This window comes from Dasypus novemcinctus, chromosome 6 (genome assembly GCF_030445035.2).
Source record: "Dasypus novemcinctus isolate mDasNov1 chromosome 6, mDasNov1.1.hap2, whole genome shotgun sequence".
Lineage (NCBI taxonomy): Eukaryota > Metazoa > Chordata > Mammalia > Cingulata > Dasypodidae > Dasypus > Dasypus novemcinctus.
The window spans coordinates 22,875,799-22,901,118 of NC_080678.1; the positions used below are offsets into that span (position 1 = coordinate 22,875,799).

At 34.9% G+C, this 25,320-nt stretch overlaps 1 protein-coding gene across 7 annotated transcripts in view; it reads right to left on the reverse strand.

The window, feature by feature from the left end:
* The window catches only part of ATRNL1 (attractin like 1), an 899,374-nt gene that overhangs the window by 770,033 nt on the left and 104,021 nt on the right, over positions 1–25,320 (reverse strand). For all 7 annotated transcript variants that reach the window (XR_011648991.1, XM_058298321.1, XM_058298320.2 and 4 more), the window contains exon 9: positions 5,772–5,955. Coding sequence is in view for 6 of the 7 variants with exons in the window: in XM_058298321.1 (XP_058154304.1) it covers positions 5,772–5,955 (184 nt within the window). In the remaining variant the exon portion in view is untranslated. The remainder of the gene's footprint in view (positions 1–5,771; positions 5,956–25,320) is intronic.

Genomic DNA, 25,320 nt, shown 5'->3' on the forward strand with positions numbered 1-25,320 from the left:
GCATGGCTCACTTCCTTCACCAACTTCAGGTCTTTACTCAAATGTCTTCTCAGTGAGATTTTCTTGACCACCCTATTTAAATGCAACAACCAGAAAATTCCTGTCTCCTTCCCTTGCTTTATTTTTCCACCACAGTACTCACCACTATTTAAAATACATTTTTTTCTAATTTTGTCTCTTCCCATTAAAATGTATCTCCAAAACATAAAGTTGATCAAAAAAGTCTCTGAGCTTAAACAATACACGTAAACTCAAAAACACAAAGCCTAAATGGATGTTTGCTTGCAAATACATATATAGAGGGTAAAAAACCTATAATAGAAAATAAGGAAATAAGTAACACAACATTAAAAATAATGGGGGCAGGTGTAGCTCAGTGGTTGAGCACCTGTTTCACATGTACAAGGTCCCAGGTTCAATCCCCAATACCTCCTTAAAAAAATAAAATAAAGTTAGGAGGAAAAAAGGGTAATCTCTTTAGAGGATATGAAGGGGGCGTCATTAGGTAAATATATATGAGGGCTTCTGTGGTAATGTAATTACCTCTCTCTTGGTTCAGGTGATGGAAGTGTTCATTTTATTATTGTTCTTAAACTATATATGTATTCTTTTATATAGTCTTGTGCATAAGCAGTATTTATCAATTTATAAAAGAGCCCTAGGGAAAAATAAGTACTATAAAATTTAAAATTACCTTAAAAGGTAAGTCTATAGAAATAAGTATTTATTTAAATTATCAATGTGATTTTTAACTAGACATTGTGAAATTCAAAATCCTATAACATACCATGATGTTTACAAAGACAATAACCTTTTTTAGCTATATAAACTTTCTATGTTCATTTTAATAAATCCCTCTGCTGTACTACTTCTTAGGGTTATTTCCAATATAGTGCTTGATACAGAGCCAACAAAATATTTGAGAAAATATTTGAGACACTTACTACACAGAGAAACAAGGATGAATACCATGAATATTGTGCTAATCAGTTTTTACAAAAATATGATTCAGCTAATAACATATTTATAAAATTGTCCTGTATCACTTTCCAAAACCTCTGACAGCTAAATTTGTAGAGAAATCACAAAAATTCAATAATTTAATAAACTAACAGAAGAAAGGTCAAGGAGTTCTGAGCTTCTGACTATCAGAGAAAAGCCTTGATATAGGAGATAGGTGTAGGCATAGTCTCTTATTGTAGGTGCAAAAAATGTTATGAGATAACTTATTTAACAAAGCCAAGGAAATCGTCAAGATCACCATGGCCCTGGTACCCAAAATCATTACAGCATAGTTAACAGCAAATAATGCCAACCAATGGAACATCCTAACAGTATTAAAGGAACATTTTTTGAGAAATGGGAACTCCTGTGAGTCAGGGAAGTTTATGCTCTCTTGTTCTTTAAATGTAAAGAAACCAGACCCAAACAGTGCTGTAGTAGTAGTGGAATAGCAGAGATGATTTCACTTATATCCTGATCTTTTATGTCTCAATCCCTTTCCAAAAATTACCAAAAAATGTATTTTGGTAAATACAAATTTAAAAATTAACCTTATTTTAGTATGTCAACTTATCACACATAGTATTACCTTGAGGTTTAAATCAAGCACAGATTTCTATTTTTAAAAATATATTTTATGACGTAAAACATACATACCAAGAGGTCCACAAACCTAAAGTACATAGTTCAATGGTTATACAAAGTGATCACGAATGTGTGAAAATTCCAGAAGTCACCCTGCTACCCCTCCCAATCTTTACTCAATTCTTCCAGGCTGAAGGCAACCATTACCATAACTTCCAAGACCCTTAATTAGTTTTTGCTGGTGTTGAATGTTATATAAATGAAGTCATATGTTATGCATTTCATATTTTACGTATTCTTTTGGGTCTGGCTTCTTTGGGTCTATATTAATACAGTGAGCAACAACTATTTTGATGCATGCAAGGACAATTCCTTCATTTTCCTTTCTGAAAGCATATCATTGTATAAATATAAAATAAATTTTTCCATTTAGGCTGTTGATGGACATTTGATTTGTTTGCAAATATAGCCTGTTACAAATAACACAGTAATGAACATTCTTCCACATGACTTGTAATATACACATATATTCATTTCTGTTGGATATATAACTAAAAGTAGAATTACTAGTTCATAGGAAATATGTGTTCTGTGTGTATATATGTTCACATATATAAATATATATTTATTCAAATTTAGCAGATACTGTCAAAGATTTCATACTAGTAGAACCTACAAGCATAAGAGAATTTCAATTATTCTATATCCTTGCCAATACTTGGTACTGACGTTCTTTTTTAACTTTAGTCATTTAAGGAGATGTGTAGTGGTACCTCAATGTTATTTTAATTTTAGTTTCCCTGATGACTAGTAAGTTTGAGCACCTTTAATATATATTTTAGCCATTTGGATATCTTGCTTTGTGACACATATATTCAAATCTCTTGTCCATTTTTTAATTCAGTTGTCTGACTTTAATTTTCTTATTGCTGTGTAATAGTTCTTTATATTTGAAGTAATAGAATCCTTTGTTGTTTTATGTCTTGCAAATATCTCCTGCACTCCAGCTTGTCTTTTTCACATACTTGCCAATGTTTTTAGATATATAAATATGGTACAGTTTATCTTTTTTCCTTTATTAACAGTAGATTTAAATCTTATTTAAGAAATCTTTTAAAAATCAGCTTTGCAGTGCCAACTTTGTCCTAAATTAAGTGTCCATAAATACACAGGACTGTTTGTGGAATTCTTATTTGCTCCATGGTCTATTTCCCTATCTTTGCAACAACATTTAATTTTCATAGTTTAAAAATAAGTAATGAGATCTGGTAGACAAATCCTCCAGCTTTGCTCTTCTAAAAGTTTGTATTAGCTATAATTGGCCCAAAGAAATTTTCACATAAATTTTAGAATTGTGCTGTCAGTTTCTAAAATAAAAATATCTCCTGCAATTTTGTTTGGCATTACATTAAAACAATCAATTTAGGAAAAATAGACATTTCTTCAATATTGCATTTTCCAATCCATTAGCATAATGTATCCTCAATTTATTTAGGTTTTCTTTAATTTCTTACAGTAAGGTTTTAGAGAATAGAAATATGTGAAGATTCTGCACATAGGTCATTAGATTTATTTCTTAGATGGTTGATGTTCCCATGATAAAATTTTTTTCATTTAAGTTTTCATTTTCTAACCATTTCTGATATACAGAATTAGGATTGATGGATTTTTTTTTTATTCTGAGCATATATGTGGCACCCTGTTAACCTTATACCTTTTATGTTATATTATTTGGTTTACTTTAATGTCTTATTGCACTGGCTGGAAATGCCAATATAATGTTGGAAAAAAGTAGTGATAGTGGGCACTCAAATCACATTCTCGTTCTTACAGGGAAAGCATTCATCACTTCACTATAACATTTGTAAGGTTTTGGGGTTTTTTTTTTTTGGTTTATAGGTACCTTTTACCAATGAAAAGTTTGCTTCTATTGCTAGCTCACTAGAGGTTTTATCATAAATTTAGGTTGAATTATATCTAAACATTTTTTCTCCATTCTTTGAGGTAATCATATGGCTTTACTTCTTTATTCTCTCTTAATATGTTACTTTACCCTGATTTTTGAATTTTTAACTAAACTAATATCCTTAGAACAAACACAATGATGTATTATCTTTCATAAGTTGCTAGATTCACCTGATTTTTTTAATCTACCTTCATTAAAACTTTAAGAGTACTATAAACTTCAAGAATAATAGAAATACCATTTTAGTGCACACTCTTGATATCAATCTTTTTAAAAATTCAGGACTCATTAAAATATTAAAATATCAAAATCATATCTTTATTATATTTCTAATGAGGCTCTCAAAATAATTTATGAACTATTTTAACAAATTCTCCTCAGGCACATGTTCAATATTATTTTGCAATTAAAATTGCAACAATTGATATTTTTTAAAAAATTTACATGGGAACTTTGCAGGTAGGGAAGCATGTAAAAGCTAAGCAAACTCAGTTCAAGTAGTGAGTCACAAATGGATCTCTTATTTTGACTTTACTCTAATACCAGGTTATTACTCCATTTGCTTCTATGAAGATCCTTCCACGAGTATAGTTATACACATATTTATTACTATTAACTATGCTGCTTTCTTCAGGCAGAAATAGTTATCTCTCCCTTATTGGTATGATACAATTCCTAAAATATGTGCAAAAATATGATGAACAGATTGATAGTGCTTCTGATCACTAAACCACAATTCCCGTTGCTATCATAGTAAAAAGTCAAAGAAAAAAAGTTAGAAATAATAAAATAGGAAATAAAACACAACATATAAAGTATGTTAAAGAAAAGAGTGATTTATCTATTTTGATATTTATAAGAATATAAATAACAGCTTCATTTTTATTAGACTAAAATGAAAAAGTAAAAATTAACAAAATCATTCAGTGGAAAAATCTCAATTTTTTAAAAATTTCATCTTTTTTTTTAAGAAAATAAGAGTTGTATGATTGGAAGTGAAAGTGTAAGAATAAACCATGATTTGGTGGAAAGCTATGTATTCTATTTAAACATTTAAAGTAATATCACACTGAAAGTTTAAAAGAATGTTTAGTGTCTTAAAACATGAATGTACCACACTAATGAAAGAAGTTGTTGATGTGGGAGAAATGGGGGTGTGGGGAATGGGGTATATGGGAACCTCTTTTATTTTTTAATGTAACATTTTATGTGATTTATGTATCTCTAAAAAAAAAAGATAATAAATTAAAAAAAAAAAAAAACATAGGAGTCTTTCCCAGGTTTTACAAAGGGAATGAATACAACAAAAATCCTACTTCAAAAAATATATATGCAGAGAATTGATAAATGAAAAAATAATGAATAATATTTCAAACATAAAAAACATGGAATTGTATATGCAGTTACTAAGCAGGAAACAAATGGCAATTGAAGGTGTAAAAAGATTCTTATTCACAATAGTAATCAGGGAAATTTACATTAAAATACCAATAGAAGGATACTATTCATACCCATGGCACTGGCAAAAAGTAAAAATCCTCACAATTTTCAAATGTTAGTAACAATTCAAAGAAACAGGGACACACATATCCTATGGAAGCATATGTTGCCACATGTGATTTAAAGAGCAAATAGCCAACACATAGTAAAGTTGAGTATATGAATATCTTCAGGCAAAGCAACTTCATTTCTAAGAATATATCCTAGAGAAATGCTTACACGTGTGCATGAGAAAGCCAGTACAAGATATGTAATATAGCATTGTTTATAACACCAAAAAAGGAAAATATACCTAAATGCCACCAAAGCTTTGTAGTTCACATAAAGTGAAATTATAAAATGAAGAAATGCTTTTTCAATTTATAAATGTCAATAAAATGAATGCAAAGAAGAAATATCCCAGACAGCATCAAATTCAAAGTTATTTTAGTAAGTTAAATTGCTCATCTGAAATGAACATGCTATCAGCACTTTTAAGTAATGCCTACAGAATAAATACTTCTATGGGATCAGAAACTATTTTTAAAAGCAATCATTTTTAGTAATGGTGTCTACATAGAAAATCTACTACTTTGCTAAATTATAACATTTTCTTAATTGAAATAATTACGTATTTAAGAACATCCTCCTGAAAATATTTAATAAGTACCACTACTATATAAATAAAAATATAATTAATGTCAAATTTTCTCCTCATAATTCTGCCCAGTCTACTCACCAAGTCTTAGTGTTAACTTCATACTTATAAAGATCATCTACCAATCCATATTTATTGCCTGGTAATGCTTTATAGCCTCCGTGAACATAAATGGACTTTGTTATTTCATCGTACACACTGGTGTGGCCATATCCACCTTGTACAATAGCTCCTTTAGTTTCTGGAACAAGCCAAGTGTTAGAAGCTGTAAGAGAAAAAAGATAAATATGAACTTCTAGTATTATTAAGAAATATAATTAATATATTGCTACAACTACCAAGTTAACTCTAATGCAACATTTTTATGTAAATATAGTTTACTTTTCATTTAATTAAGAAACATTATGTATAAGGTACTATGTTAAGGATTGTGATTAAAGTTGAATAAGACTGGTCTTTCCATAAATGAAATTATTCACTGAAACACTGAAAATGTCCTTTGGTATTTTTGTACAAGAGAAAAAGGAAAACTTTATTCTCACATACATTTCTATATTTACAAATAACCCTGAAAAAAGGTTTAATAAATAATTTATGAGAGCCTACTATGAGAGAGGGTTAGTCACTGATATTACAAAGATAAAGAAAAGTTATGATCCCTGCTGTTAAAATTTTTAGAATAAATGATACAATGAACAAATTTTTAGCACTGTGCTAGTCCTTTATCTCTTGGTTCTCAGGACTACCTTCCCTTCTATAGAGTCTTTTGTATGGCTGAGGATGAAAATGAATAACTAAATTTCCATGAATCCCTTGCCAACTGGGTTGCTGTTAAGAGGTATTTTTGTGAGAGATTAGAAAGCAACAGGAAGGAAGACATTCTCTTTTGCCTCTAGCAACAAGAGTGTAATAGCTTCTAAATTTCTAGGTAATCCTTCTCTTTGGTGTTTCTAGCCTATTTTAAAACTAGAGTTCCAACTATTTTATCATACACATACAAAGCACATGTAAATGACCTATGTGTGTGTATATATACATATGTATACGAATCCTACTTTTTTGCAACCATTTTTCACTGAACAAAACATTTGGGACATCCTTTCTTGTTCTAGGTTCCATTGTACTAATGATACTTAACCCATTTAAATAAATCTATAGTTTACTCATGTGGGTTTTAAGTTGCTCTTAAAAATAATGATGCATTAAACAATGTTGCAATCAGCAGCAGCAGCATTATCTAATAGAGTAGTATCAAATACACTATATCTCATTTAAACATAACAACTTTGCGATATATACTATTGCTATCTTCTCTTCATAGCTAAGGAAATTTCAAGTTAAACAAAAGTTAAGTAGCATGTCAAATATAAAAAAGTTAATAAATGGGGCAAGAGGATGTAGTCTCATTTCTTCCTGCTTCTCCCTGCTAGGTACAACCATACACCCTAAGACATAATCCAAGAGATAACCAAGGAAAATTTTGAAAGGTATAAAGAAGGCATACTGTTAGGGACTCCAAGACTGGAGGAACAATATAGGAACCAGGTGTCCATGACACTCCACCCCTCAGGCCCAGCATTTCCCAAACCCCAAACTCACAATAGAAGGTAGCTGAGATAAGGTTCATTCATGCACCGGATTGAACAGGAGTCCCACAGCCACTACCAGATGAGCCTAGCAACACCAGCAAGGGGGAATGACTAAACACTGCTAACAGTAAACAGACAGGGGAAACACTCTCCTTCCCCACCAGGCCTGAGACTGGTAATGGAATCCTACTACAAGAAGCAACCTGTCCCAGGAAGCTTTTCTACTCCATAGACTAAGGATTCTTCTCTTTCCCTGCCAGAGATACCAGTAAACCAAGAAGCACTATCAAGGGGGATCCCACCACCACACCACAATTATGCAGATTACCAAAGAAACCTCTTTATCCCTATATATGTGAGATCCCTTCTCCTAGAGACTCTGAGCAAAGAGGGATCCCACCAAAAGAAAGGCCAGGCATGGGAAGTGCTCTTCTTCACCTCCAAACATCAAACTCCACTATTCCACCCAGAGAGAACAAGTGGCAAGACAGTGTCAGCAAAGGAGTTTGCACCACAGCAACCACCCAGTCCAGAAAGCCTCTGTGGTGGTTTGAAGTTGTGTGTACCCCAGAGAAAACATGTTCATAAATCGCATCCATTTCCGTGGGTGTAAAATCATTTGTAAGTAGGACCTTTAGAGGAGTATACTTCAGTTAAGGTGTGGGCCACCTCAATCGAAATGGGTGTTAACCATATTACTTCCTTTACAAGAGAATCAAATTCAGACAGAGAGAGAGAGAGAAAGCCACAGAAGAAGCTAAAATCAAAGAAACCCAAAAGAGAGGGGAGAAACCAGAAGACGTCATCATGTGCCTAACCATGTCACAGAGGAGCCAACGATTACTAGCAGCTGGTCTTCAGGAGAAAGTACCACCATGATGATACCTTGATTTGGGTATTTTCCCAGCCTCAAAACCATAACTGAATACCGTCCCATTGTCTAACCTGACCCATTTCATGACATTTGATTTGTGCATCCTAGGAACTAAAAAGGATTTTGGTACCAGGAGAATGGGGTGATGCTATTGCAAATACCAAAAATGTGGAAATGGCTTTGGAATTGGATAATGAGTAGAGATTGGAAGAATTGTGAGACACTTGATAGAAAAGGCCTAGATTGCTTTAAAAGAGACTGTTGGTAGAAAATATGGATGCTAGGTACATCTGATGGGGCTTTAAACAGATATGATGAGTGTGTTAATAGACACTGGAAAAAAGGCAATCCTTGTTTTAAATTGGCAGAGAACTTGGTCAAATTGAGTTTTGATGTTGGATGGATGGCAGAACTTGAGAATGATTAACTTGGATATTTAGCTAAGGAGATTTCCAAGCTAAGTGTGGAAACTGCATCCTGGTTTCTCCTTACAGCTTATAGCAAAATGCAAGAAGAAACGGATAAGCTGAAAACCGAACTCCTGGGCACAAAGAAACCAGAATGATGGTTTGGAAAATTCTAAACTTCCAGAAAGCGAGTCCCCAAAGAATAGTAAGGATTTGCCTGAGCATGGATCCAGTCAGCCATTTCAGAGCAAGTTAGGATTGGAGGTGCTGTTATCCAAGAAGGATCCATGGGACATCCTACTGTCTGATGGTTTGGCCCCCTTTCTACTACATGCAAAACTGAAAAGTTTTTTGTGTAAACTGAATGAATGGAACCACTGCCAGCCTGGACTAAAAAGGGCAGAAAAGGGAAAGATAGAAGGAAAAATCATTTCAAGAACAGAACTATGGAAACTGAGGTCTAAATGAAGGCATATTCAAATAACTGTGGATTTCTCATCTGAAACACTGGAGACACAGAGGAGGTAGTACATCATTAAGTGCTGAAAGAAAATAATGGTCCAACATGAATTCTATATCTGATACAAATATCCTTCAGGAATTAAAGGGGAAAAAGACTCTCGGATGAAGAAAAACTAAAAGGATCTGTTATTAGCAGACCTTCCCCTAAAGAATGACTAAAGGAAGTACTTCAAACAGAAATGAAATTATTTTTAAAAAAAAGGAATCTTGGTTCATCAGGAAAGATGAAATAGCAATAGAGAAGAAATATGAGTATATAAAAAAGACTATACTTTTCCTTATGAGATTTAAAAATTATATCTGATTATGCAAACAAAAATTATAACATCATCTAATAAACAAGATAATAATATTTAAAAGTAGAAAAGGCAAAGTGCCATAAATGGAAGTAACATTTCCATACTTAATTGAAGTAGTAAATTGTTGATACCAGTAGACTGTGATACATCACATGTGCAGAGAAACCTCTAAGAAAACTATACAAAGATATATATTAAAAAACAATAAATAAATCAAGAAGGAATTCTAAAAATGTTCAAGTAACCCAATGGAAGATAAGAAAATCAGAGAAATAAGAAATAGGAAACAAACAGAAAAAATTATGTTTATGGTAGTTATTGACATGTTAGAGCCTAAGTCTTCCATTTTATTATTAATGACCATTTTAAATAACACTCTTGAAATGACAAAATTATACAGATAACAGATCAATGGTTTTCAGAGATTAGGTATGGGAGAGGGAAAGAACAGAAAGGAGGTGGATGTGGTTTAAAAGAAATTATGAGGAGGTCTTGTGATGATAGAACTATTCTGTATCTTGACAGAACTATTCTGTGTCTGTGGCAGCAGGTACACGAACTAACACATGAAAAAACTGCATAGAACAAAGTACACACACCACAAATGAGTACAAATAAAATCAGGCAATCCTGAAACTAGTTTTGCAAGATGCTACCATTGAGGAAAACCACATAAAAAGTACACAAGACTGCTTTGTATTATTTCTTATACCTGCATATGAATTTGCAATTATCTCAAAACAAATGTTTAATATGTGTGCATGTGTGTATAAATATAAATATAAATATGAAATGTGAATATAAATAAATATAAATATAAATGACTGCCAGTGACTAAAGTTTGAGAAACAGACACACTTTGGTGTTTGGCCTGTATTATGGCTCTTATACTTACTAAATTTTTTAATGTTTGCCAAATAGTTGAGTGAAATATGTATCTCATGACAGATTCTTCTGATTACTAGTAGGGTTTAAAAGCTAATGTAAATAAGCTCTAATATTTAAGATTATTGAGGAGAATATGAATATAAGGAAAAGAAAAAGACTAAAATTGAACTCTTAGAAATGAAAACTACACTGAATAGAATTAACACAAATTGTTCTGCATGATCTTGCAATGATGGATACAGGTTATTTTAAATTTCATCAAAACCTATAAAAGTGTACAGTTTATAATGTAAACCATCACCTATGGTTAGTAGCAACGCTTCAATACTTGTACATCAGTTATAACAATGTACCATCCACATGTAAAATGTTATTAAGAGAGTGAAAAAGGGGGATTGGGTATATGGGAATCCCCCATATTTTCTTTGTGACTTTCCTGTAACCTAAAGTTTCTTTGAAGATAAAATGGAAAAAATAAGACACTGGGGAATATAAGGAAGAAATTGTCACTGTAATACAAAATAACATCTTACAGTGATGAAAGACACAATGCATAAAAAATTTTTATATTATTTCCATTTTTTTTTATTTTTATATTTTATTTGTTATTTTTTAAACTATTATTATATTTTCTTATTAACTTTATTTGGTTATTTTGTTGGCTTCAATTTTGGAGAGGTTTTGGATCACAGAAGGGTCACAACTCTAACAGGGGAGGATCACTGGTGTGCGGTATCAGTGATGGGGGGATGTGTTAAGAGGGGTGCCACTGGGGCATGCCTCTAAGGCATAGGAATATGTTCAAGTATTCATGGGGCATTATCTCAGTGGATGGAGACCCACACAACAACCAAAAGAATAGTCATTTCCCAACCTGGGGAGTCCTGCTACATTCTCTAATAGAATGGCAAGAATCCCCTGATTACAAGGGCAAGGCCTAGTAAAGGAAGACAGACCAATATGCCTTGATATGGATGACTGTACTTATGACCTTTTCTTGAGAAATTGAAATTTACCTAGTAGTATATATTGCCTAAGAGTTATCTCCTGAAAGCATTCTTGTTGCTCAAAGGTGGCCTCTCTCTAAGCCAATCTCAGCATATAAACATACTACCTTTCCTCCACTCCTGGCATGGGACATGACTCCTACGGATGAGCCTCTCTAGCACCAAAATATTATTACCAAGCACCAAGTAGCAATGCATATGGGAAAAAGGGCTTGATTAAAAGCAGGAAATATTAAATACAAATGAGTTTTTATAGCTAAGAGATTTCAAAGTGAGTCTTGAGGTCATTCCAGTGTTTACATTTATGCAGTTCTCAGCAGGATCTCATTGACTGTCACAGTAAACAGTTCCTCAAACAGGACAGTGGGGCTCCCAGAGTCTCTAGAGACAACCAGACGCTATAAGCAGGGCAGACAAGCCCAGGAATTTGGCACCCTGTCAGTGAGCCTTACTCTTGAATTTATGCTCCCCAGTGTAATAGAATTAAGACTCATTTACAGTTTCCCTACACATGGTTCTTCTGCCCTTTTTACTTGCACCTGTAATTAGCACTCTGTTTGTTATATATGTACCAGAAATTTAAATCTTTGGTCCATTCATCTGTCAGTTGAGCCCTGAATTTCAGCAGAGTTGCAACACCTACTCTTCAGTTCATTGGACTCACCCAAGACAGCTACCAAGGAGATGATGATGGACAACACCCATACCAAGGTACAGTGAATGTCTGAAACTGCAAACAAGACAGTTTCATCCATCTGCCCCATGGGATCTAAGTCTCCTCTCAATTAGAAACAGAGAAGGCATCACCATCCCAAAATCCTTAAGATTGGGAAATGAACAATGCACTAAAGTAAGTAGACTTATTACTATTCTATTATAGACATTATTATTCTAGCAATGGAAGAACTTGTATCATTGATATAAAGGCAGTGTCCACCAGAAGTTCTGAGGGAAGGGAGAGGGAAGAATAGGTGCAATGTGGGGGCATTTTTGGGACATTGGAATTGTCCTGCATGACATTGCAATGACAGATACAGGCCATTATATATATTGTCATAACCTACAAAATCGTGTAGCACAGAGTGTAGACTATAATGTAAACTATAGTCCACGGTTAGTAGCAATGCTTCAATATATGTTTATCAATTGTAACAGAAGTACCACACTAATGAAGGATGTTGTTTATGTGGGAAAGTGTGGGATGGGGAGGGGTGGAGCATATGGGAATCCCCTATATTTTTTATGTAACATTTATGTAATCTAAATCTTCTTTAAAGTTTTTAAATATATATATTAAAAAAAAAAACCTTGCCTGAAAGCCCCAAATGGGGACATAATTCAAGTTGTCAACTGAATGTGTACAGCCCAAATTGCAATTCTAACACACCAGATAAATGTTTTTGTTGCTTTACCAAAAAAAAAAAAAAAAAGAGCAGACATTATAGAAGAACAGTGAATTATAAGATACGGAAATAGAAACTATCCAAATTGAAGCACATAAACAAAAAAGGCTGATAAACAATGAACAGAGTATCAAGGGACTTGTAAGACAATATCAGACCATCTAATGCAGTCTCACAATAACCCCATAAATGTGTGTATGTATGTGTTGGGGAGGCAGGAAAGGAGTAGAAAGAAATAATATTGGAAAAAATAACTTCCCAAATTTAATAAAACCTATAAACCCACAAAACCAAGAAGTAAGGAGGAAAGAAATATTACATAAAAAGCATGTATTAAGGGAAGTGGCTGTGGTCAATCAGTTGGGCTCCTGTCTACCATATGGGAGGCCCTGGGTTCATGTCCTGGGGCCTCCTTGTGAAGGCAGGCTCGCCTGCATGCTGCAGAGAGCCGCCTGGCCCGCAAGTGCTGTGGAGCACCACCTGGCCCGCAGCCACCACAGAGTACCGCCCGGCCCACAAGCACCACAGTGAACCGATTCAGCAAGGTGATGCAACAACAACAAAAAAAGGGAGACAAGCAAAAAAATAACACAGAAGAGAGCACAGCAAATGCACACAAAGAGCAGACAGCAAACCAGCTGCAAGGGGGAGGAGAAATAAAATAAATAAAGACAGACAGAAGAACGCACAGCGAATGGACACAGAGAGTAGACAGCATGCAAAAAACCAACAATGGGGGGATATTTTTTTTAAAAGCATATATCAATAAAACAGGAAACAGCAAATTCTGATTATTTGAAAATGTAAATAAAATTGTACATCTATTAATCTGTTACATTGATTAAGAAAATAAGAGGAAGACACAAATAACCCATATCAGATATAACTCATATCAGATATAAGAGAGGACATCACTACAGATGTGACAAACTTTGAAAAGGATAATAAGGGAATATAATGAACAACTTTATGCCAATAAATTCTACATCATAAATTAAATGGACTTTATTAAAATATGAACTATCAAAGCTGTATTCAAAAGGAAATGAATAAATTTGAATATCTCTATATCTATCAAAGAAAATACATGCATACTTAAAATTTTCCCAGAATGAAAACTCCTGAACCATATAGTTTCACTAGAGAATTCTATCATACATTTGACAAAGAAATAATGTCAAGCTACACAAACTCTTACAGAAAATAGAATAGGATGACACATTTTCCAAATCATTTTACCATTACTCAGATTGCAAAACCAAAGACATTACAAGAAAAGAAAACCATAGCCCAATACCTCTTATGAACATAGACATTAAAACCCTTAACAATATTCTAGCAGACCAAATCTAGCAATATAGGAAAAAGATAATACACTATGCAATAGTGTTTTAACATCTGAAGGTCAATGTCATTCACCATATTAGCAAATTAAAAAAATAACAAAACGATAATCTCAATAGACACAAAAATTAAGTGGGCAAAATTTAACACCCTTCATGAAAAAGACTCTTAGCAAACTAGAAATAGAAGCAATGCAACACCAAGTAAAATCCCTGAAGGCTTTTTGAGAAATTGGTAACTGATTCTAAATTTTATATTGCAATGTGAAGGACATAGAAAAGCCAAAAAAAATTTAGGAAATAGAAAAAAAAATGGACATATAATGGCTCATTTATAAAGCTGCAATAATCAAAATAGTGTGATATTTCAGTAAGCATAATATACATCAATGAAACAGAACTGAGTCCAAAAATTGAACTATACATATATGGTCAATTGAGTTTTCAACATATATACAAATATAACTCAATGTAGAAAGAAAAATCTTTTCAACAAATGGTGCTGGACCAATTGGATATTCTTTTTTTTTTTAAAAAAAAAAAAAAAGGAACCTAAGTCCTTACCTTATAACAAGTAAGAAAATTACCTCAAATGGATCATAGATTTGAGAATAAAGGCTAAAACTAAAATATCTCATAGAAAAATATGAGAAAAATCTTTGTGACCTTGAGCATGACAAAGACCTCTTAGATAGAACAGAAAAGCACAGATCTTAAAAAATCAGTAAACTAAATTTCATCAAAACAAAAATCTGTTCTTTAAAAGAGACTTTTAAGATTATGAAAAGTTATGCCACAAACTAGGAGAAAGTATTGACAAAGCATATATCTGATAAAAAACCTATATTCAGAATATACAAATGACTCTTAAAACTCCATAAGAAGTCAAACAACTCAATTTTCAAACGGGCAAAACTATGAACAGACAATTCACCAAAGAAGATGTTCAAATGGCAAAAACTGAAATAAAAAGATGCTTGGCATCATTAGTCACCAGAGTAATTCAAATTAAAACTATAATGAGAAATGCACTACAATTCCAATTGAATAGCTAAAATTACAAAGATTAACAATGCCAAGTGTCATTGAAGGTTATGAAGTAATTAGAACTCTATAACCTGCTAGAGGGGTTGCAAAATGGTACTACCACTTTGGTAAACAGTATGAAAGCTTTTCATAAAGTTTAACATATAATTATCAAACAACCCTGCAACCCTACTCTTTGGTACTTACTTAATTAAGAGAAGAGAAAATGTATGCCTATACAAAAACTTGTATTCAAATATTCTTAACAGCTTTATTCAACAGAGCTACAAACTGAACCCAAAAGTCCACTAACTGGTGAAAGCATAAACAAATTGTTTTATCATACAATGTAATCCCACTCAAGAACAAAGAGGAATAAACTATTGATACAGGCAAAAATATGGATGATCTGAATATTATTACGTGAAGTGAAAGAATCCATGCAAAAAGCACCGCTAAATATATTTCCATTTATATAAAATATGAAAAAAGGAAGAAACTATAGGGACAAAAACAGATTGGTATTAATCTGGGACTGGAGGGTCACTAGAAAAGATTGTACAGAGGCACAAGTGAACTCTTGGGGACAACAGAAATAGTCCATATCTTGATTGTGGTAGTATTTACACAAAAATATACTTTTGTTAAAGCTCATCAAGATGTACTCTTAAAATTGGTGTTTTTACACACAAATGCACATGCTGGGACAAGTAAATCTCTCGGTCTTACTCATCTTAGTAAAAGACATCTTTATTCTTCCAATTACACAACCAAATATCTTAGAGATTCCCTTGACTCCTATCCCTCACATTCCACCTACGGACTCTCAAACATTTCTCTTGTCTCTACTTTCAAAACAGTTCAAAATTCCAACTATTTCTCATTACCTCCTCTATCGGTAAGTTTTTTCCAAGACAGTAACATTATTCATCTGAATTATTGATTACTGGAAAAGTACAATACATGAAAAATATTTTTATTTAATTTTTTAATGATGTGTGATATAGGCTGGCAAAGATACCTTGGAATCACTACTAATAAAGCACCAACTATCTGTATTGCTAGGGTTTTATATGCCAGAAGCTTTTAGAATCTTCTCTTTTCTCTGATATTCTGAAATGTCTAGATGAATGCATGTATGTATATAGGCATGAGACTGTTCTTAATATTAATCCTGTTCAGTTCTCAATAAGTACTTTCTAAAAAGGAGATTTATTTTATTTATTTATATTTCCCCATCCCCTCATTGTTTATATTTACTATATCTGTTTGTTGTGTGCTGGTCTTCTTTGGGAACTGAACCCAGGACCTCCCATGTGGGAGGGAGGTGCCTAATCACTTGCACCACCTCCATTCCTTGCTTTGTCGTCTCTCTCATTATGTTGCATCTCTTGTTGCATCATCTTGTTAAGTCATCTTGCCATGCCAGCTCACTGTCTTGCTTGTCTTCTTTAGGAGACATCAGAACTGAACTTAGGACCTGCCATGTGGTAGGCAGGAGCTAAATTACTTGAGCCACATCCACTTCCCATCAATAAGTGTTTTAAATTTGAAAACGTGTCTACTTTAGATTTATGAAACTCTCCTGCATCTTTTTCTTTGATATTTTGCTCCCCTCCATTTTCCCTGTTCTGTTTTTCTGGAATTCTTCTTAGGCAGATATATGACTGCCTGAACTAATAACTATGACTCTTAATTTTTCTTTCCAAATTGTCTTTCAGACTTTTGGGCCACACTGAAAGTTCTATTTTTTAATGGTCCAACTCTTAAATAAATTTTTAATTTTATCAATCATACATTTCCAAGAGCCCTTTTTACTCTTATGATTTTTTTTTCCTTTTCATAACATCCTGTTCTTTTATGATTACAAAACTTTTCAAATTTGTCTGGGGAGTTTCATTAAAATTTCAATATATTCTGTTCCACAAATAATCTCTGTTTCTTCCCGGGTCAATGTCTTTCTCTTTCATATAGCAAATTATCTTAAGTATCTAGCGAAACTTACGTAGAAGATATCATCAGTAAGCCACCTTATCCCCTCAAATCCCTTTATCATTTCTGTTCACACTACCTCCTGGGGTGGTTTTACTCGTAACTATCAGATAACTGGTGCCCCTCTAGGGGAATGGCAGACCTTAACCAACAATTTAGAGGTGTGGGGTATAAACACAACTCCCATTCCCAGGATCATGACAATTCTGAAATATGACCTATATAGTTTCTAGAACTACATCCTATAGAAATAAAACAAATTAGCCTGAATGGCTTTTTTCCTTTAATATCAAACCTATGCTTTGCTTCTTTCTCTTCATGGTCCCACTACCTATTCCCCTACCAATTTTTACCAGGAAGGTCTTCTATAAAGCCACTTTCATATGAATCCTCACCTCAGGGACTACTTCTGGGAAACTCAACTTAAGATGTCTTAATTACCTCTTCATATTTAAAAATTAGGCAATAAAAATAACTGATTCAGAGGCAGTACACATTATGTGGTATTTTGAAAAATCACATAATTTTTTCATTTATCTTATGCTAAATTATACTAACAGAACTTACCAAATCTGATAATAAGGTAGAAAACACCTAAATAGTATAAATATTATAACTATCAGAAAATTAAATCTGTAATTTTTAAAACCTTGCCACAAAGAAAACTCCAGGCCCAGATAGTTTTACTAACTCTGCAAAACGCTTTTGGGAGAAATAACGACAACTGAAAGTCTTTCAGACAATAGAAATAAGAGTTATAATCATATAATAGGCAGCAGGGCTAGCAAAACAGAAATTGTTTCTGAAAAAGTTATCTGCAGAAGTCATCATGGCTTTACTTCAAATTCCTAGAGGTCTGCACTGTGATTCTCTAACAATTAAAAATCATTCTTTAATATCAGGAAGAATTCAGTGTTCAAATTTCTAATTATCACATAAGCTTCATAATTTTTTTTCAATTTGTTGGACTCAGGATTTAAATGAGATCCAAACATTGCAGTTGTTTGATATGTCTCTAAAATCTCTCTCTTTGCTAATTTTTGCTCTTTATTATTAAATACCAGAATTAAGACTCAAAAACAATGATGAGCTGAAACTATTTCACATGTAAATATCAAGACTTTAACTGAAATGCCAATTTTACCTACTCAAGTACAGGAAAGAGTGTAACTCCCTTCGCAGCAATAACATGGATAGTAAAAAACAAATAGTGGGGAGTGGATGTGGCTCAAGTGGTTAAGCACCTGCTTCCCACACAGGAGGTCCCTGGTTCAGTTCCTGGTGCCTACTAAAGAAAAAAAAAAAAAAAAAACAAGCATACAAACAAAAAAAAACAATGCAAAGAGCCAGCAAGATGGCAGCAGAGTAAGGAGCTCCTTGAGTCAGCTCATGCTACATGGCAGTTAGCAAACACCCAGAGCTCTCTGGAACTAGCTGAAGCACCTGTTTGGGGGCTCCAGGAGACCAGAAGAGCATCCTTCAACGTCCTTGGAGGAGTGGAAGCAGGAGACTGCCCATCTGCAAAGAAGACTCATAAGTAGAGGCTCCATGCCGGTGTCCATTCTCCACTGGAGGCACAAGCCTCCTCGGGAGCTGTTTCGCGGCTGGAATTGAAAGTTCCGCTTCCCCAAAATGGGCAAGGAAGAGACGGTTGGGCACCAATTTCAACTATGAATAGGAAATTCAGTGGGCTGCAGTATGATCCTGAGAACAGCTAAGGTTTGAGCCTGTCCAAACCCAGGAGCTGCCATCTTAACTCTGTGCATGGCACGAGGGGAAGTGGGGCAAACTGAAAATCCCAGTGCTGGTGAAGACCGGCTTCTTCTCATCCAGATCATATTGCAGGTTTAGCCTAGGCCCCAGTGCCACATCCAGCAGGGAGGAAGCTGCCGGGACCAGCACCAGCCTCTCCAGGAAATTACTGGCCAAGCCATGGAGGCCAGTGATCATCCTGCTCTGGTGGCACAAGCCGCACCAGGAGCTGCTCTGTGATGGGAATTAGAAGCTCCATTTCCCAGAAACAGGGGAAGAAGAGAGTGTTGGCTGCCGATTTTGGCTACTGATTGGTAGACTTGGCTGGCTAAGGTATTACCCTGGGAACAGTTGGGGTGAGAACTACCCCAAGTCAGAAAGAGGCCAGTAGCCACCATTCTGACTCTGCCCCCAACCAGAGGGGAAGCCGGACTGAAACTCTCAGTGTGGGCAGGAACCAGTTTCTTTCACGCAGATCAGCCTGCAACCCGCCAAGGCAGGGAGGAGGCTGAGAAGCCCTGCACCAGCCTATACGGGTAACTGCAAGAAACTTTGGCTGGCATAGAATGAAAATCAGAAGTCTACCAGGGCAACTGCAGTCATCTTGGACCTGCACTGCAGAGACTGTGGCCCATATCTGCAGTTCTATCCCTGCCCCAGGCAGGGGAAAGGGATGTGAAGCTTCATCAGTCTCTCTGGGCAACTACAGGCTAGGCCTGCACGTGGAGTATTCCACCTAGCTGTGGCTCTGTCCCTAACCCTGGAAAAGGAGAAAGTTGGAAGAAGCTTCATTGGTCCTAGGTGTAATGAGAGCAGTTTGAGCCTCCACAGCTTATAGCACCAACTACATGCTTGGCTCCTACTGCACAATCAGCAAAGGAGAAATGATAGGAAGCCCTAAACTAAAGAGAAAAACTGCATCCAGAACAAATACTCTAGTAAACCAGATGTGAAGACACCAACAAAAAATTACAATCCACACCAAAAAACAGGAAGCTATGGCCCAGTTAAAGGAATAAGATAAGCCTCCAGATGACATAAAGGAGTTGAGACAACTAATTATAGATGTTCAAACAAATCTCCTTAATAAATTCAATGAGATGGCTAAAGAGATTAAGGATATTAAGAAGACACTGGGTGAGCACAAAGAAGAATTTGAAAGCATACATAGAAAAATAGCAGATCTTATGGGAATGAAAGGTGCAATAAATGAAATTTTAAAAACATTGGAATCATATAACAGCAGATTTGAGGAGGCAGAGAAAGGATTGGTTGAGCTTGAAGAAATGGCCTCTGAAAGTGAACATACAAAAGAAGAGATGAAGAATGGAAAAAATTGAACAAGGTCTCAGGGAACTAAATGACAACAAAAGGCATACAAACATACATGTCATGGGTGTCCCAGAGGGAAAAGAGAAGGGAAAAAGGGCAGAAGGAATATTTGAAGAAATAGTGATAAAAAATTTCCCAGCCCTATTGAAGGACATAGATATCCCTGTCCAAGAAGCACAACATACTCCCTTCCGAAAAAATCCAAAAAGACCGACTCCGAGACACATACTCATCAGAATGTCATATGCCAAAGACAAAGAGAGAATTCTGAGAGCAGCAAGAGAAAAGCAATGCATAACATAGAAGGGATACCCAATAAGATTAAGTGATGATTTCTCACCAGAAACCATGGTGGCAAGAAGACAGTGGTCTGATATATTCACGATACTACATAAGAAAAACTTCCAGCCAAGACTATTATATCCAGCAAGACTGTCTTTCAAAAATGAGGATGAAATTAGAATATTCACAGATAAACAGAAACTGAGAGAATTTCTAAGCAAGAGACCAGAATTTCAGGAAATACTAAAGGGTGTGCTAGAGTCTGAAAAAAGGAGAGAGGGGCCTGGAAGAGAATCTAGTAATGAAGATTATATCAATAAAAGTAACTATAAGTGTCAAAAGAATGATGAAAATAAAATATGACAAATAAAACTCAAATAGTCAGGAATAAACTTAACCAATGATGTAAAGCACTTGTATTCAGAAAACTGCAACTCAATGTTAAAACAAATCCAAAAAGCCCTAAATAACTGGAAGAACATTCCATGCTCATGGATTGGAAGACTAAATATCATTAAAATGTCAATTCTACTCAAATTGTTATACAGATTTAATGTGATCCCAATAAAAATTCCACCAGCATTAAAGAAAAAATTGAAAACACGATCATTAAATTTATTTGGAAGGGTAAGGAGTCCTGAATAGCCAGAAACATCATAAAAAGGAAAAGTGAACTCTCATCTCCAGACTTTAAATCATAATACCTATCTACAGTGGTAAAAACAGCATGATACTGGCCTAAAGACAGATACAACAGACCAATGGAACCAAATTTATGGTTCAGAAACAGACCCTCAAAGGTATGGTCAACTGATTTTTAACTAGCCTGTCTAAACTCACACAACTCAGGCAGAACAGTACATTCAACAAATGGTGCTGAAAGAGTTGGACATCCATAGCTGAAAGAAGGAAAGAGGACCCTTATCTCACACCTTATCCAAAGAGTGACTCAAAATGGATCAAAGAACTGAAAATAAAAGCAAGAACCATGAAACTTTTAGAAGAAATCATTGGAAAATAGCTTTGAGACCTGGTGGTGGGTGGTGGATTCTTAAAGGAGATAAGAGAAGGACTGAGTGGACTACTGATGTTTAATGTATGTGGAAGTTTTATTAGCTTTACTGTAAGATTGTGGAAACGTATAGAGTGGATGGTTACACACAGTAACAGTTAGTTTGTAAGTGGGGATGTGACTGAAAATGGTAGGCTAGTTATGTAAATGCCAACTGACAGAATGCTTGAGAATAATCTAGGTACTGGATAGCACAGTAGACCAGGAGTTGGGTGAGAATTGTGGTTGATGGTACAGATGCAAGAATGCCTTTGTTAGCTAGAGCAGATGTATATCACTACTTCAGGGTGTTGGGAATGTGGAGAAGCATGGGAAAAATATAGCTGGAGTAACCTATGGACTGTGGTTAGTAGTAATGATGTAATATTCTTGCATCTATGCAAGGGATGTACTGTGTTGATACTGAGGCAGTATGGAAAATGTGAGCCAAATGTACACTATGGACATGGTAACAATCAGATGATATTATTTTATCTGTAGCAAATGACACACGACATTGTGGTGTGTTGATCGAAAGGTGCTGTTTGGGAATTCTGCACATGTGCATGATTATTTTATAAATTTACAACTTCTGTCATAAAGAAACGTATTTTAAAAATAATAATAGGGTAGTTGGGGGAAAAACACACCAAATGTAGGATATGAACTGTGATTAGTAGTAAGATTTTGACAGTGTTCTTTCATAATTAGTAACAAACGTCTCATGACAATGCAAGGTGTTGGTGGAGGGTTGATGTAGGGGACCCTTGTTTGATGATATGCATGTTTGCTTTGTAAGTTCACAACTTTTACGATACACTTAATTGTTTATGTATATTCATATATAAATGATATAAAGATAATAATTGGATTGGTTAGGGGAAAAATACTTTGTTGATTAGTAGTATTTTGACAATGCTCTTTAATCATTAGTTAAAAAGGTTAAAAGCAATGCAAATTATTAGTGGTAAGGTGAGATGTTATATATGTTTGTTTGATGTTGTGTATGCTTGTTTTGTAAGTTCACGGCTATTATACATTTATTGTTTGTGTATGTTTATGTATGAGTGATATATTTCAATAAATTTAAAAAAAAATTTTTTTAATTATAAATGGAAAAAAAAAGCAACAATGCAGGGGAGCCAATGTGGCTCAGTGGTTGAATATCAGCTCCCCATATACAAGGTCCCAGGTTCAATCCCCAACCCCAGTACCTCAAAAAAAAAAAAAAAAACACTAATTAGGGAGTAGATGTAGCTCAGTGGTTGAGCACCTGCTTCCCATATACGGAGTCCCAGGTTCAATCCACGGCCCCCATAAAAAAAAAAATCTAATGCCTAAGTAAGAGGTTTTGTTTTTTATAGGCTAACTAAATCTCAACAGAATATTTGTATAAAATAGAATTTAGGTTGCATTAATATTAATAAACTATTATGTTGAAAACAAAGGAAAGCAATGGTCTCACATTAGATAACACACCATTCTCTTGTTAAAATCTGTTAGGTTTGAAAGGATTATTGACATATTAATACAATTTGTCCAGAGAGGATGATAATATGACAAAAGATCAACTAAGATAATATGTATCTTACATTTATATAATCCTGATTTTACCATGTACTGTCTGATAGATAGGCAATTTGTGCAAGACATCTATGCCTCATCTATGCCTCAGATGGTCACTTTGAGGACTAAATGATTTAATATATGTAAAGTTCTCAGAACAACATCTGACATAAAAAAAGTGTTCTCGGAAAAGTACTTTGGCCCAGTGGTTAGGGCGTCCGTCTACCATATGGGAGGTCCGCGGTTCAAACCCCGGGCCTCCTTGACCCGTGTGGAGCTGACCATGAGCAGTGCTGATGCGCGCAAGGAGTGCCGTGCCACGCAAGGGTGTCCCCCGCGTGGGGGAGCCCCCACGCACAAGGAGTGAGCCCCTGAGGAGAGCCGCCCAGCGTGAAAAGAAAGAGCAGCCTGCCCAGGAATGGCGCCGCCCACACTTCCTGTGCCGCTGACGACAACAGAAGCGGACAAAGAAACAAGACACAGCAAATAGACACCAAAGAACAGACAACCAGGGGAGGGGGGGAAACTAAATAAATAAATAAATCTTTTAAAAAAAAAAAAAGTGTTCTCTAAACACTAGCTGCCATTATCATGGGTATGGAATGGAAACCTTGTAATTTGAAGAATGGTTGAAGGAACTAGGGATGCTTGCCTAAATAATAGAAGACAAGTGGAAAATATTAATAAGATATCTCAAAATACATAAAGGACCAATAGGTAGAAGATTGGTTAAAGTGCACATGTACAGTTCCTAACAATCAGGAGAAACCAAGAAGTGCTCATCACAAGGAATACATATTTCTTCTCAATATAAATAAAATTTATATATTTAAATAGATAAAGTAGAACGGCTGTCTTTCAAGGGACCGAGGTGTCCATCAGTGAAAGAATTTTAAGCAGAGACAGAATGAATGTTCTGTATCATGAATACAAATGTACTGAAACTCCTTTAATATAGCCAATATTTCTTTTTAAATATTTGTATAATATTCATGTGGCTTATAAACAGTTTTAAAAGCCCATGGCTTAGTAATTTCACTCACCAAAATATTTAATAAATATAAAAATGTGTACAATATTAATAGCAGCAGTTGTCACATAGACCTACAATTTATAAAAATGAAATTTTACTTAATACATTTGAATCTGTATCACTTTACCTAATCAGTTCTGAAAAATTCCACACAAATCAAACTCTATAGTAATTCCAAGCCTAAGTTAAAGTTTGTTCTTCATGATTGCTATTCTTATATTATTTTAAAGAGATTTCTTCTATTAAAAGTTTCTAACTCTTACCACTTAATACATCTATATTTTTATATATTTTTATATCAGTTTTCTGAGACGCAATGTTCATCACTTGAAATTCATCACATAATTTTGAAAAATGTGATGTTAACAGCTAAAGAGAGGAGAAAGTTACATAGCATCACTACACCTAAGAGAAAAAAAAACCTTTCTTTTAAAAAATCATATCTAATGGTTTTTAAATCAAAAGAAAACAGTTAACATAAAATAATATGTTAAAAACGACTGGAAAGCCGCCCAGCGTGAAAAGAAAGAGCAGCCTGCCCAGGAATGGCGCCGCCCACACTTCCCGTGCCGCTGACAACAACAGAAGCGGACAAAGAAACAAGACGCAGCAAATAGACACCAAGAACAGACAACCAGGGGAGGGGGGGAAATTAAATAAATAAATAAATCTTTAAAAAAAAAAAAAAAAATGACTTCCCAGGGAGGCGGCTGTGGCTCAATCAGTTGGGCTCCTGTCTACGCTGAGTTCACATCCTGGGTCCTCCTTGTGAAGGCAGGCTCGCCAGCACACCACAGAGCGCCACTGGCCGCAAGCACCACGGAGTGCCACCCAGTCTGCAAGCGCCCTGGAGAGCCGACTCAGCAAGGTGACCCAACAAAAAGGGAGACATATAAAAACACAGAGGAATGCACAGCAAATGGACACAGAGAGCAGACAACAAGCAGGCTGCGAGGGGGGGGGAGGGGAGGAATAAATTAAAAAAAAAAAACAAAGACTTCCCAACTCTACCTAACAAATTTGAAAGGCATTAAAAATACTAAAGCAAAACAATATTATACTCACGTTGAGACTCACATTAAGACTTTTCAAACATTTATGAGATATTGCTAATGTAAAGTGAAATAAATTTCCTTCAAAACAAACCTAGAAAAGTTTTATGATCCAAGCTAGTAAAACCATCCACATAATTCCCTTGAGATTTATAGATTCCCTAAAATCCATAATTTTAAGTAAAGCTAAAAGGACAAGTTGATGTTTCTTT